The sequence below is a fragment of the Mauremys mutica genome, chromosome 12 (assembly GCF_020497125.1).
Source record: "Mauremys mutica isolate MM-2020 ecotype Southern chromosome 12, ASM2049712v1, whole genome shotgun sequence".
Lineage (NCBI taxonomy): Eukaryota > Metazoa > Chordata > Testudines > Geoemydidae > Mauremys > Mauremys mutica.
In genome coordinates, this window is record NC_059083.1 from 38,641,531 (window position 1) to 38,656,837 (window position 15,307).

Sequence of the window (15,307 nt, forward strand, 5' to 3'; positions counted from 1 at the left end):
GCCCTGGAGAGCTTATAGTCTAAGAGTGGGGATGTCAAAAGCAATGGATTGATTGAGGAGTTGGGACTTGAGCTTTTAAATTTCTTAGATGTTTGGAAAATCCTAACCTAAATGAAAAAAGGGTAGGGAGGGGAAACAGACTCTGCTAAGGTCACACAGCAGGTCCAGGAATAGAACCCAGGACTCCTGAGCCTAAGTCAAGCTTCCACTCCATTAAATAACAATGGCAATCAAGGGATAAAAGCAGCAATTCATTATTGAGATGAAGATGTATGTGTATCAAGGCTCTGGTTGCAGAACAGAGCTCTTTCTCGTGAAGTATTCCTTGAGTGCTTCTTTGACCTTCTTGTTCCTTAATGTGTAAATGAAAGGATTCAATAAAGGGCTCACTATGACGTTGAACACAGCCACCACCTTCTGGAGGTCCAGGGAGTGGCCCTGGATGGGCCTAGCATACAGGAAGATGGCACTGCCGTAGAAGATAGAGGCTACCGTGATGTGGGAGGTGCAGGTGGAAAAGGCTTTTCGCCTGCCTCTGGCTGAGGGGATGTGCAAGACTGTGGTGATGATGTAAAGGTAGGAAAATGCAGTAAAAGACAAAGATATGAGCAGAACCACCGAGGAGAGGATATACTCGATCATGAGGAGGAAGTGTGTGTCGACGCAGGATAGTCTCACTAGTGGGGCATAGTCACAGAAGAAATGGTTTATCACATTGGGCCCACAGAAAGGAAGCTGGCACAGCAAAATAAGTGGGCAAAGGGGGGAGAGAAACCCAATCAACCAACAACCCATTACCAGCAAGACACAAACATGCCCACTCATGATGACAAGGTAGTGGAGCGGATGGCAGATGGCCACGAAGGACATGAAGGCGATGAGGATGAAATCCGCAGTGCCCAGGAAGAAGTAGAAGTAACACTTATGCAGCCCCAGAAGGAGATGGCTTTGGCCTGGGAGAGCAGGTTCTCCAGCATCTTTGGAGTGATGGAAAGGACAAAGAGTATCTCCAAGAGGGAGAGGTTGCAGAGGAAGAAGTACATGGGGGTGTGGAGGCGCAGATCCACATACACAACGGTGATGATGGCCATTTTCCCCATTAGAGTCAAGGCAAAGATGGCCAGTAGCAGCATGAAAACTAGGAGCTCCATGGGCTCTGACAGCGAGAAGCCCAGAAGCACAAACTCCATCACCACATTGCTCTGATTGGTCGTTCTTATTTCAGCTTTCGCCTGCAGAATAGAGGAAGTTGAAAAAGCCCAAATGTCAAGTTTTTGACAAATTGATTTCAATAAAATTAAATAATAATGAGTATACAAACAAACTAAATAACTGTTTCTAGGGTTTTTCTGGCCAGTTACAGAGCTCATAAAAATTTATGACACTTTAAAAAGTTGATAAAATCTTGACATTTTCAATAATATAGATTTTCTGGGGAAAAAAAATCTATTTTTAAATTCCCATTGAAGTTTTTCCATTCTATTAACCACAACTGGAGAAAAAATTATTATTATTTACAGGTTCAACTGAACATAAACCTTCATTCTAAAACTGTTTGCTAGGCTCTCTCTGGGTGGGATCGGAAAACCAACAATGCAATCAACCTCTCAAGGGGTCTTATGGTGGCCACATAACTGCTTCCCAGTTTAACACAATGAAAGAAAGATGTGAAAGCCAAGATGTGTTTCTATTAGTGTCAGACATATTTTATGCACACATGAATAATCAGACAAAAACACACATACATAAATGGGTCTGCATGGGGATAGATAGATAGAGGGACTGAGGGAGGGAGGTAGAGACAGATAGAATTATGCATTTCAATCCCTTTCACTCTTCAATGCTCTTCAAAAAATCATGCATAGAAACAAATTTTGGAATGTTTTACCTTATCCCATAGCTGCAATGTGGTTGAGGCCTTGGCTTTTGACTTCCATGGAAATCTGTCTCTGTGTCTGTGCATCCCAAGTTTGTCTCCCATCTTTCTATCTCCCAAGATTCTGTATACATAAGCGGGGGAAAAAGTGCCCCTCTGTTATTTATATTTTCCTCTTGATTCCTAGTGCCTTACCTCTGTTACAGCCAAAGTGTTCATCTCCATTCGCAGAATATCACAAACAGTGAGTGAAGGTGATTATTTAAATTCATCCTGCTGGGTACCTAGGGAACCATATACCTGCACCATCGAAATTCAATTCAGGTAGGCTAATGTCTTTGAGACAACAACACTGTGAAAACACAGCCCTTCCTTGAATTGTGCTCAGCACTGGCTTTGGTGGTGAGAGCATCCCATTCTGCTCCCTGGAGAACAATTCCCCCATAGCACCACGCTGAGGCATTGGGGTCAGCACTGACTGTAAGGGGAGAGCATCATCTAATGAACCCCACACCATTCCTTGCAACAAGACACCACCTAGCACCATGCTGGTGTACTGGACTCAGCATGACTGTGAGGGGAAAGCATGTACTGAGTCAGGCACACTGCTCCGGAAACACAAACCTCCCCAGTGCTGCACCACGGCATTTGGGTAAGTAATGGCTGAGTCACCATCACACATGCTGTTTCCTACAATTATAGTATTCATTGTTGGTGCCCCATCTAAATGTTGCCCCTATCCTAAATCAGGAAGTGATGTAAAGGGTCCCAACTTAAGGCAGGTAAATCAATAGGCACATGTTACCCAGGTGCTTCTGGCACAGATTTAATATAGCACCAAAGACACAAAGTGCACTGGATATTTTGGACAATAGATGGTTAATGAGTCACATCCTCAGATGGGATAACTTGGCATAGCTCCATCAAAGTCAATGGGCCAGATCCCCAACTAGTGAAAATCAGTTGTCCCCTCACTGAAGTAAATAGGACAGATCCTCAGCTAGTGTAACTTGACATTAAAGTCAGTGGATCCAATCCACAGCTGGTGTTAATCAGCAGAGCTCAATGGAAATCATTGGTCCTTGATTGATCTACACCAGCTGAAGATCTGGCACCAGCTGAAGATCTGGCACCAGCTGAAGATCTGGTCCATTGCTGACCTGTCAGAATCTTACTATATTTCTACAGCTCCTGCCAATGCTAGACCCTGTCTTCCAATTGGTCTTGGAAGGCGTTTGGTATATGGGGCATGGAACAGGAGAGCTGGATTTATGGAATAGTCTTCTTTAGCTGGACAAGAAAAAAGGTCACCAAAACAAAAACAAAAAAAATTAAGAGCAAAGATTTTCCAAACTGACTAGAGATTCTGGATGCCCCAATTTCTGGCAGCCCACCTTGAAATGCCTTAAAAGGAGGCTACTTTTAAGAAAGTGCTAGACGTCTGTCCTTAAAAATCAGGTGTCTCAAGTTGGGCACTCTAGTATCCAAAGTTATTAGCCATTTTAGAAAATCTTGGCCTAAAAGCCCACTCATCTAAATATTGGCACACTGCAAAAGAAAAGAAAAGAAATTTCAGCAGCTAATAATCTTCTTTCACAGAAGGAAGTTACCAGAGGTTAATTCCCAGCTTTAAAACCAGTGCCAAATTAAATGAACTTTCCTTAACTTTATTCCCAGAAGTTTTAATAACCAAGAAACAAAAGTTTTAATGACAAAGAGACAAGTTTTGTCCCTTTGAGGCATCTACACAAACAAAACATCGTGAATTGGGGGGAGTCTCAGAACTAATTAGTTGCTGAAAGTTTTGGGGAAGACAGTCCACCAACTTTTCCTGAAGTGCCTTATGTCACCAGCTTCTGAAGCAATCAGAAAAAGAGAAGAGCACTGTTATCCAGGTTCAGTCTCAACTTTGCAACTGGACCTTGCAGAAAATTAGTTCTAATGCTTATCTTTCATGACTCACGTTTTCACCTTAAAGAGACATAATTTGAAGAGGGTGAATGCTCCACCCTTTTTGAACATCCAGCCCCTTCAAATGTGTCTCAAGTTGGGCACAATAAAAAATAATCCATAAACCAAAGCACCAAAAACCACTAGTCACTTTTGAAAATGAGGGCCTCAGACATCCAGCTAGATAGGGCTGGCACAGAGATGTGGATTCTGCTCCTACTCAAGTCAATGGGAAAACTCCTGTTGACTTGAATGGCGCAGGATCATACCATAGTTGTTAACAATCTCAATGGTTAAATGACCCAATTTGTTTGGAAGTTACTCTTAGTCTATACTTGGAGGTTAGGAGGAATTTTTCCCTGGAGTTAGTTTATCCCTACCTGACTGCACTGCACAGTTATTTGTGTTGTCAGATGCCACCAGTGTGGTGCTTTGCTCTATCCAATGTTTATAACTGTTGGCTGCGTGCGTGTGTTCCCTCCATTTGATGCCCTGGCTCTGCGCAAGTAGCTGACACATCAGACCCTGAGAGAACCCCCAATGTCCACAGAATCCGATAAGGTACAAAGGCACCCGGCCAGGTTTATTGGATAACGAAACATAGTCTCTAGCTCCTGAGATCCGATGTCTACAGTTCTGCTAGTATATATGTGCTCCCTGATAATGGACACAGCTCAGTCAGTGGCAGGACACTCCATTGTCCCCTAGGCACAAAGACACCACCCCAGGGATGCATTCTTATACACAGGTACTTACCAGTTACACAACACTCCTGATGTATTGAGGTGCAACCCCTGTACTTTGCAAGGTGCCGCATCTCACCTTGCTCATGTTTGTTTGGGTCCTCTGATGGTGTTGCTAGAGTAGATATGGAGACAGGTTTGCTACAGGGATTGGTTCCTGGGTTGGTGTTTCTTTGGTGTGGTTTGTAGTTGCTGGTGAGTATTTGCTTCAGGTTGGGGGGTTGTCTGTAAGCGAGAAATGGCCTGTCTCCCAAGGTCTGTGAGAGCGAGGGATCGTTTTCCAGGCTAGGTTGTAGACAGGGCCAGCTCCAGGCACCAGTGCATCAAGCAGGTGCTTAGGGCGGCCGACGGAAAGGGGTGGCACGTCTGGCTCTTCGGTGGCAATTCGGTGGCGGGTCCCTCTCAGAGGGAAGGACCTGCCGCTGAATTGCCACCAAAGAATGAAGCAGTGGCGGTAGAACTGCCACCGAAGTGCCGCCGATCACATCTTTTGTTTGTTTGTTTGTTTTTTCACCACTTGGGGTTGCAAAAATGCTGGAGCCAGCCCTGGTTGTATATTGTTGATAATGCACTGGAGAGGTTTTAACTGGGGGCTGTGCATGATGGCCAGTGGTGTTCTGTTATTTTCCTTTTTGGACCTGTCCTGTAGTAGGTTATTTCTGGGTACCTGTCTAGCTCTGTCAATCTGTTTCCTCACTTCCCCAGGTGGGTATTGTAGCTTTAAGAATGCTTGATACAGATCTTGCAGGTGTTTGTCTCTGTCTGAGGGATTGCAGCAAATTTGGTTGTATCTTAGGGCTTGGCTGTAGACAATGGATTGTGTGATGTGTCCTGGATGGAAGCTGGAGGCATGTAGGTAAGTATAGCAGTCAGTAGGTTTCAAGTATAGAGTGGTGTTTATGTGACCATAATTTATTTTCACTGTAGTGTCCAGGAAGTGGATCTCTTGTGTGGACAAGTCCAGGCTGAGGTTGATGGTGGGGTGGAGATTGTTGAAATCCAGGTGGAATTCTTCAAGGGCCGACTTTCCATGGGTCCATACAATGAAGATGACATCAATGTAGTGCAAGTAGAAGAGGGGTACTAGGGGATGAGTCAGGGGTCGGCAACCTTTCATTTATTTACTCTAATTTAGGGGTTTTCGTGCCAATAAAACATTTTAACATTTTAGAACAGGGGTCGGCAACCTTTCAGAAGTGCTGTGCCGAGTCTTCATTGATTTACTCTAATTTAAGGTTTTGCGCGCCAGTTAGACTTTTTAACATTTTAGAAGGTCTCTTTCTATAAGTCTATAAGTCTATAACAGGGGTTGGCAACCTACGGCACATGTGCCAAAGGTGGCATGTGAGCTGATTTTTGATGGCACGCGAGGTGGGCTGAGCCACTCAGCCTGCTGCCGCTCTGGGGCTTTCTGCCACTCGCTCCTGCCAGCCAAGTGTTGTGTATTTGGTTGTCATGGTTTTTGTTGCTATGGCAACTGAGTTAGATTATTATGGGTTAGCTCAGCCAGCTTCAGCCGGCTGAGTGAGCTCTCTGTCTCTGTAAATAAAATGGTGGTTTTGTTAGCTGTCAGCTCTCTGGCCTCAACTGATTTCTTCCTAAACCGGCTCCCCCCCAAGGATATAACACCAAGGTCCCGCTGCCAGTCCCACTCAGCACCCGCTGTCAGCCTGGGTGAAGGAACCCCAGGCTGGCAGGGGGCTGAGACCCAGCTGGCAGGAGCCGGCGGCTGAAACCCCAGAGCGGGGTGGGCTTAGCTACTCAGTCACTGCTCTGGGGTTCCGGCTGCTGTGCCCTTGTCAGCCGGGGTCCCCCTCTGCCAGATCCCCATTCACCTTGTGAAGGCCCCCTGACAGACAGGGTCCAGGACTCCAGCTCTGCTCAGCCCTACCAGCTGCCAGCTCCACTCACTTCAGCTGCCGATCTGGGGTTCCATTCGCTGACCTCCTGCCAGCCGGGGTCTGGATCTCCAGCCTTGATCACCCTGCTTTCTGGCCTGGAGTCCCAGCAGACCACCCTGGGCTCTGCTCCTGGCCTTGTATCAGTGCTCAGCAGCCTCCCCGCTGTGACCCACTGTCCCCAGATTGGGACAGTGAAAATTGCACACGAGGCAAGAGGGGGTGCAGCTCAGGAACCTCATCTTAAAATTGCTTCTCTCAGACCACGCTCTGTTTGACCTTGTGCCTGCCTTCTATCGCCATTTTTTTTCTACTGAGAGTTGAAGGGAACATTTAACAAAATGGCAGCTCCTAAGAAAGCGAAGCTAGATGTCCAATCATTCCAGCCTGCTTGGACATGCAAAAACTGGAATCAGAATATTCTGACAGATTTCAAGATTTCCTGCAATTTTGCACAATGCTTTCTTTTCTAATTAAACCTGAAAAGTTAAACAAAAGCGACTTGGATTTGTCTGTATTTCAGTGAATGGGTGTTGACGATTTCGAAATGCAGCTCATTCAGTTAAAAAGTTCAGAATTGTGAACATCAAAGTTTGGAGATATGTGGAGTGCACTTGAAGCTACCGAGAGAGATCACAGGGCTTCTATTCTGACCTGCTGGATGTCCCTGCCAGTGAAATGTAACTGTTTGCAATGCGTTTGCAATGCTTTCAGCATTTGGATCCACATACCCTGTGTGAACAGGTATTTTCACACATGAAATCTGTCCTATGTCCCTCTCGGAGCCGGTTAACAAGTGATCACTCAGAACCCTGTGTGCAGCTTAAAGTATCCATATAGGTGCCAGACATTGGAAAACTCAGCAAGGAGAAGCAGGGGCAAGGATCACACTAAACTGATAAGATCTGCATTTTAATTTAATTTTAAATGAAGTTTCTTAAACATTTTGAAAACCTTGTTTACTTTACATATATCAGTAGTTTGGTTGTATATTATAGACTTATAGAGAGACCTTCTAAAAACATTAAAATGTATGAGTGGCACACGAAGGCTTAAATTAGAGTGAATAAATGAAAACTCGGCACACCACCTCTGAAAGGTTGCCTGGTCTATAATATATAACTAATACATAACTAAACTACTGTTGTATGTAAAGTAAATAAGGTTTTTTAAAATGTTTAAGAAGCTTCATTAAAAATTAAATTAAAATGCAGAACCCCCCTGTTCTGGGACTGGAGGGGAAGGAGAATTCTGTGTCTCACTTAATCATTTCCCTGCCATTTTGAGGGCCCCGGACATTGGTGCACCTCGGTCCCTCCTGTCCCCTGTCTGTGGCACATCATTGTCTAGTCTCCTGTGGGCTGTGATACTTTGGTCTCATTTTGGTTGCTGGGGTTAGTGTGCGGGTGCTGGGTGGAGCTGGTGGCCTGTACTACATGGGAGGTCAGACTAGATGATCTGGTGGTCCCTTTTGGGTTCAAATACTATGGATCTATGAGTGAATCCAAATGAAAAGATGGAGAGAGGGGGAAAGGAGGAGGAAGTTGACAGATCTGGGATTTGGCCAGACTGAAACCTTGAGTACAGGGGTCATTGACAGTGGTATTTTCAAGAGACCCTAAGGGCTCTAGTTGTCCAACAACCATCCTACTTCAGTGATATTTAGGTGCCCCACTTACTTAGGCTCCTTTCAAAATCCAAGCCATAGAAATTTCAAGCTGAAGGGCCATGGGTGGCAAGTTTGTAGAAATTTTGGTGGTGCCCAGAACCCACCCGCCCCAGCTCTGCCCCCCCAAACTCTGCCTCCACCTGCCTAAGGCTCTGTACGGGTTTTGGGGGGAGGTATGAGGTGCAGGTCCTGGGCTGGGGATTAGAGTGCAGGAGGGTTGCAGGCTTTGGGATGGAATTTGGGTGCAGGCTCTGGGCTGGGGGTGGGGGTGTAGGAAGGGGTGAGGGGTGCAGGCTCTGGGAGGGAGTTTGGGTGCTGGGTGCAGGCTCCGGGCTGGGGCAGTGCGTGGGTGTGCAGGAGGGGGTGAGGGGTGCAGGCTTTGGGACGGAGTTTGGGTGCAGGCTCTGGGCTGGGAGTGGGGTGTAGGAAGGTGGAGGTGGTGCACACTCTGGGAGGGAGTTTGGGGATAGGAGGGAGTGCAGGGTAAGGGCTGTGGGGCTGAGGATGAGGGGTTCATGCTGTGGGGGGGGCTCATGGCTGGGGCAGAGGATCAGCGTGCAGGGGGATGAGGGTTGGGGCTGGGGATGAGAAGTTCATGATGTGGGGGGGATCAGGGCTGGCGCAGAGGATTGGGCTGCGGGGGGATGAGGGCTCTGGCTGGGGCTGGGGGATGAGGGGTTCATGATGCAGGTGTAGCCTGATTTGGGGAGGCTTAGTAGGGACAGTGGAATTTATCCACTTAATTTAGTTTTATTTAATAATTATTTTTCTAATTAATTAATAATATTAATAATAATTAATAGATATTAATAATATGGGCATGGCTCGTCAATATGTGTGATCAGAAGATAAAGTTCGTCTTGAATCAGGCTTCACAGAATTTATACAAGGAGATTGGGGGTATATGACAGGAAAGTACACTGAGACAAAATTAGTCAATCAAGACCTTTTATTTAAAATCAATGAAACAATAAGTAAATATAAAATGTTAAAAGCAGTTTGAGATTACAAAGTTACAAAATATCACAGTTCTTTAAGAGATATGAATCTATGATAATACACAGTTCTAAATGCACTCTGTAGCAAATAGGGTGTTGTTCACACCTTTGATAGAGGAAGTTATAAAGAAACTGGTTATGAGTTAAACCCTTTTTAAAACTAGATGTTTTAAAGTAAAACAGAAATAAGAATTATTTCATACTTACAGCTGTGAAAAGAATTAATACTACGACTTAGTATTGACAGCTTTCGTAGGAGAGAGAGGCTTCAATGTAGGTTGAGACGATAAGGAAATAGATAGGTGTATCGCCCGCCTAATGGTGGATTGTCACCCTTTTCATAGGGAGAAATCCTTCCTCCTATGCCCAAATTTGTCTTTCCCCCATGGAAAGGTGAGGGTACCTGTTTTCATAGGCTGACCTTTTATGTGCATATGGATGACAGATATGTACGCATCTGCGGTGTATATGTGTGAAATTTGTGGGCAGAAATACCCCCCTTTTCACCCTATCTAGGTGAAAGGTTAGCAGACATTCAAAAGGTCCCTAGACATTGTGCATAGGTTTGTCTCCTATTATTACTTTTCTGAGTAAGGGTTTTAAAGGTTGCTTTCAGCGTCACGGAGGAAATTGGCCAGGATGTCTGGCCTAGAAGTTTCTAGGTATCTTGCATTACAGCTTATTGTAAATAATTCTATTAATCTATGCAGCCTACACACTTTTATCAAAAAAAGACATTTTATACAGACCAACAGATTAATCCTCAGGGCTACACAGGAGGGGGCTCAGAGCTAGGGCAGAGGTTTGGGGTGTGGGGTGAGGGCTGTGGGGCTCATGATGTGGGGGGACTCAGGCTGGGGAGGATTAGGGTGCAGGATGCCTTGCCATTAGTGGAGAGCAGGCACTAGGATCCTGGGGCAGCAGACAGCATTTCTGCAGGGAGCCGATCGCCTGCAGCACAGAGCAGGCAGGGGAGAGGTGCGCGCTGCTTTTTGTCAGGCAGGGATGCGGCACGGCGGTGGTGGGGTGGGATGGGGGGGGAGAGCGGAGGCCCGCAGGGTCCGGGGCCTGATCCAGGCAGGGCCGGGGGAGAGACCCAGCTCCAAATATTGCTGGAGCAGGGCCCCCAGCCCTGAATATTCCTGGAGCCCGGGCATCGCACACATATATAACCTGCCGCCCATGTGAAAAGCATCAATGTTATTTTTCAGCCAAAAGATGGTGCATCCTGCTATTCATCGTCCACTTTGAACAGAACCAAGCCCCAAATTTCTTGACTCCAGTGTCCTATCCCTAGATCATACTGCCTATCAATGTTTTCCTGATTGCTAGCTAGGTAGATGCAGCGTGTCTCATAGGTAGAGCACATGGTTCTAGTCTTGGCTCAACCACTCACCTGCTAGCTCACCTTGGAACAAGTCATTTCTCCCTTCTGGGCCTCTGTTTCTCCACCTCCCCTCTTCCTGCCCCACCTTTGTCTGTCTTGCATGTTTAGATTATAGGCCTTTGACAACTGCAAGTGTGTCTGTACAGTGCCTAGCACAATGGGACACTAGTCTTGGGGCTCTTCAATCTTCATGCTCATGTAAATCAGGAGCAAAGGAGTCAATTTACTGTTCTACAGTATGTTAAATAAGGCTCAAGAAAAGTCAAACCAACTTATCTCAAATCTCCAGACTGAGGAGCAGTGGGGTTTTGGGTCCTTCTTATCTCATCACTAGCACTTCCCAGAAAACTAACTGAGTTCTGAGCTCATTTGTTTTGTGGCAATCAGTAATAGTTAATGATTAAAAACCAATTTGAATTAATAATATATAGTACTATACGCATACTCTGTTGTGAGAGTTCTCCTGCATACTGAATCAAAGCAGAACAATCTTATACTAACACATTACTTCGGTTGTAAAGTCTTTGGGAAGGTGACTTTTTTTTTTATGTGTTTATACAGTGCCTAGCACAATGGGGGCTTGGTCCATGATTGGAGGTCTTAGGTGCTACTGGATTACAAATCATTATCATCATCATGGAGTTATTCAGACTACAAAATGTTAGGGAGATCAGCTCCCAAAGGGGATAGTGCAGATAAATAATAAAAACTGCCATCCTGTCTGATGAAGCAATGCATCCTTTGGAGCGTGTGAAGAGATCAACACCCTCTGTTCCAGATGTGCATGAGGAAGTGGTCCTTGGTGCAGCTAGTTGGTGAGGACTGTACAGAAACGCTCCAGAATTTCAGTAAGTGCAAAACTCTCCAATTTTAAGTTCATGCCCTTCTTCCAACTGTTTAATGCCACTTACTTCTACGAGCATTTAAGCATCAAGCCCTGCAATCCCTTATTTCAGAGGGCAGTGCTTACTACCACAAGAAGCCTGCAGTGGGATTATTTATTCACCCACTCCCATAAAGATTTACACAGTTGTGTCTGGAGACGGTTATTCTGGAATAGTTTTTCCTGATTAAGTCCTGGTTTGGATGCTCTTATTCTGTAATAAAAGTGTCTTTGTTTTCATCTAAATTTTCCTCAGGGGGAAAAATAATCTTCATATTAGCTTTGATTTGGAGTATGATCCGCTGTGTCCCTTTCTCATAATCATCTGCTCTGTACCCACTGCTTGTTGGGTAGGTGGCAAGTTGTCTCTGCCTTGCTCCCAGAGTTTGGGAATACTTTTTCCACCTTGCTTTTGATAGGATGTCTTTTATGGTTCGTGATAGTTTGCAGAATCTCTTGCTGTCTCTCATATTTGGTGCATTGGAGATGAAAGCGTCTCTCCATCACAATCTCTCATGTGTCACATAGGCTGCATAATGACTGCCAGAGCTGAGTGAATTTTTTTCAGGTGAAACTTCTTCCCACTGAAAACTGCGTACTCAGGTGAAGCAAAATAGTTCATGAATTCAGGTTGAATTCAGCAAATTGTTGTAGCTGAAAAAAAGAATACTGAAAAATTGAAAACATTTTGTTTTGACATTTTCTAAATGAAACATTTTGATTTTTCAATTTGGAATGACTTTTAATTTCAAATTTACTTCCATTTTGTGTTTTTAAAACAGTAATGAGGACCTCTAAAAAATGAAGTGAAATGTTTCATTTTGGGTGAAACTAAATATTTTGTTTGACCTAAAATGAACATTTTTTACCTCTTCAGTTCACTGAAAAAATTGCAATTTTTTTTTGATTTTGGATCAATCCAGTCTCTCCCCCCATTCAATATTTCATCACTACTCTATGTGTTTTAACTTTTTTGTGGCTCCCAGTCTGTGATCCCCAATTCTATATTTGGTGAGAAGTCTGCCTTAGCTTTGCACATATCACTGTGGTGTGGAATCTGCAAATGTGATCATTCCATGCAGGGATCTGTAGGCATGTGGCTTGTTGCAGTTTTTGAGTTATTATTCCAGTGATTCATATATTGGTAATTTAGTTGTGCAAAGTACCAAGCATATTGTTGGTCCTTAAGAAATACATATATAAATAATAAGAATATCCATATTAGAAGGTCTTTTTCCCATAACAAAATTGCTGCTTTTTCAGTCATTTGAAGATAGAGAGCAGTTGCAAACATTTGATCTTTAAGTTGGATTTGAATTTCAGACACCTCAAACATGGGGGTGGTAAGATCTCAGGTATAGATTTGGACAGTATGAGTTAGGACTCATTTCAAACACTTGGCATCTTAGGCTTTTTGCAATCCAGGGTTTGATTCACATCCTTTTCTATTCAGGTCAGTGGTAATTCTATTTTCCTTTTCTAATCATATCAGGGGAGCGGGGATAGCTCAGTGGTTTGAGCATTGGTCTGCTAAACCTAGGGTTATGAGTTAAATCTTTGAGAAGGCCACTTAAAGATCTGGGGCAGAATTTGGTCCTGCTAGTGAAGGCAGCAGGTTGGACTAGATGACCTTTCAAGGTCTCTTCCAGTTCTAGGAGATTGGTATATCTCCAATTATTACCTAATTTCCCTTTACTATATATCAGTTACTATGCATTGTACAATCCATGCTTTATGAGCCCTGACACAAATTACCACAGATATTAAGTGCCTCCACTTTTGGATGACCAACTCGGGACAACTTAGCTTGATTCTCACACATCCTGTAGGTATTGATTACTTGTACTCCACTACTCCAATTTTTTCAGTCACCCTATATGTCTTAATTACTTGTACTCTGCTACACCGTTGTAGCTCCTTTGAAATTCAAGGGCCAGATTGATTGACTATCACTTCAAACGTAAAAGGAGCATGATAAAGCAGATTCCATAGACTGGTATAGGGATAAAGTCCTATAAAAACAGAACCTAGAGACTGAGAACTTTGAGTCAGGTTCTGCCACCATCCTCCAGGAGCATCAGGTGCACAACTAAGACTTGAGTCCATCCTCCTGTTCAGGCTACCTGGCCAGTGACGTGTCACGAGCAAGCTCCAGGCTGGTAACTATAACTATCTTGCAGAACTTTGTGTGAATGAATGAATGAATGAATGTGTGAGAGAATGAAATGTTATAGCTATAACTGATTGCTTATTCTGATACTTTTTGTATTCACAATAAATACGGCATTTTGCCTTCTCCCCTTTAATAAGATCCTGCTGGCTTTTATTCCATTTGGTATAGCATTGGTTGCAGCAAATTGTAAAAAGACAAAATTCTTAGCTTCCTAAAATTCACAGAAAGACTCAGATTATCTGGAAAAATTGTATGACAGAGGAGGATGGTGGAGAGGGGGAAAGTATTCTGTGACAACCTATTGTTTCCTTTTCTTCTTTAGGATGAAAAATAGCAAAGAAACATTTGGAAGAAACAGCACGACAATCACTAGATTAATTCTCCTGGGCTTTTCTGACATTCCCAGCCTGCAGCATTTATATTTTTCAGTGTTTCTGGTCACCTACATAGTCACCTTGCCTGGAAACTTTCTAATCATTGTCCTCACATTGGCTGACCCAGCCCTTCATACCCCCATGTATTTCTTCCTCAGGAACCTGTCTTTCCTGGGGATGTGCTACACATCAGTCAATGTCCCCAAGATGCTTTGGAATCTGTTCTCTGGGGATAAAACCATCTCTTTCATTGGCTGTGCTGTGCAAACCTATTTCACCTTTTTCCTGGGTGGGTCAGAGTGTTTTCTCCTGGCGTCCATGGCCTATGATCGCTATGCCGCAATATGCAAGCCTCTGCATTACCCCATGGTTATGAACAGGAAGGTGTCCACTGGACTGGCTGCTGGATCCTGGCTCAGTAGTTTCCTCGTGTCCTTTGGTCTCACCAGCATGGTGTTCACCCTACCCTTCTGCAGATCCCACAAGATTAATCATTTCTTCTGTGACATCCCTCCACTGCTGAAGCTGGCTTGTGGGGACACCTCCCACAATCAAATGGCTGTCTTCATGGCGGCTCTGCTCTTTGTCACCTTCCCCTTTGTGCTGACTCTCATGTCCTATGTCTCCATCATCTCCACCATCCTGAGGATGCCCTCCGGGGCGGGCAGGAGGAAGTCCTTCTCCACCTGCTCCTCACACCTCATGGTAGTTACACTGTTCTTTGGCTCTGCTTGCATTATGTATCTGAAGCCCAATTCCTCCTACTCACCAGACACGGACAAGTTTCTCTCTCTGTCCTACACGGTCATCACGCCCTTGCTAAACCCCATCATCTACAGCCTGAGGAACAAAGTGGTGAAGGGAGCATTCTGTAGAATGGTGGGGAGAAGAAGATTCTGTTGAATAAAGGAATATGATTGACTGTAAATCTCTCCATCTCAATTCTTTTACGTCAACAGTGAAACATATTTAGGGCTATATATCTATGTTAGGCTCTTATCTGGACCCATTATCATGGTAGCTGAGCACCTCACAATCTTTAATGGATTTAACCTCACACTGCCTCTGTGAAGTAGGAAAATGCTATAATTTCAGTTTTAAAGATGGAGCAATGAATCACAATGGCCAGATTTGAAAAGGTGTTCAGGTTCATCAGTAAATTTGTGGGACCCATGCTTGGGAATGTGGTATTAATTGGATTTTGGGGTTCATCAGTATGCAGATAGGTGCCTAATGAGGCACCTAACTCCCATTGACCTAGCTACATTTGTAAATCTCAGTGGGCATCTATCTGCATCTTTAGGTACCTAAATAAATACCTTTGAAAATCTGTCCCTAAGATTGTTAAAGGTATTA

At 44.3% G+C, this 15,307-nt stretch overlaps 1 protein-coding gene and 1 pseudogene across 1 annotated transcript; one reads left to right on the forward strand and one right to left on the reverse strand.

Annotated features, from left to right (window-relative positions):
- Positions 1-279: 279 nt before the first annotated feature.
- On the reverse strand, positions 280-2,101 carry LOC123346778 (annotated as a pseudogene).
- An 11,799-nt stretch (positions 2,102-13,900) lies between these two features.
- On the forward strand, positions 13,901-14,854 carry LOC123346779 (olfactory receptor 10A2-like). Its single transcript, XM_044984239.1, has one exon. The coding sequence runs from the start codon at positions 13,901-13,903 to the stop codon at positions 14,852-14,854; it is 954 nt and encodes a 317-aa protein (XP_044840174.1).
- The last annotated feature ends 453 nt before the right edge of the window (positions 14,855-15,307 follow it).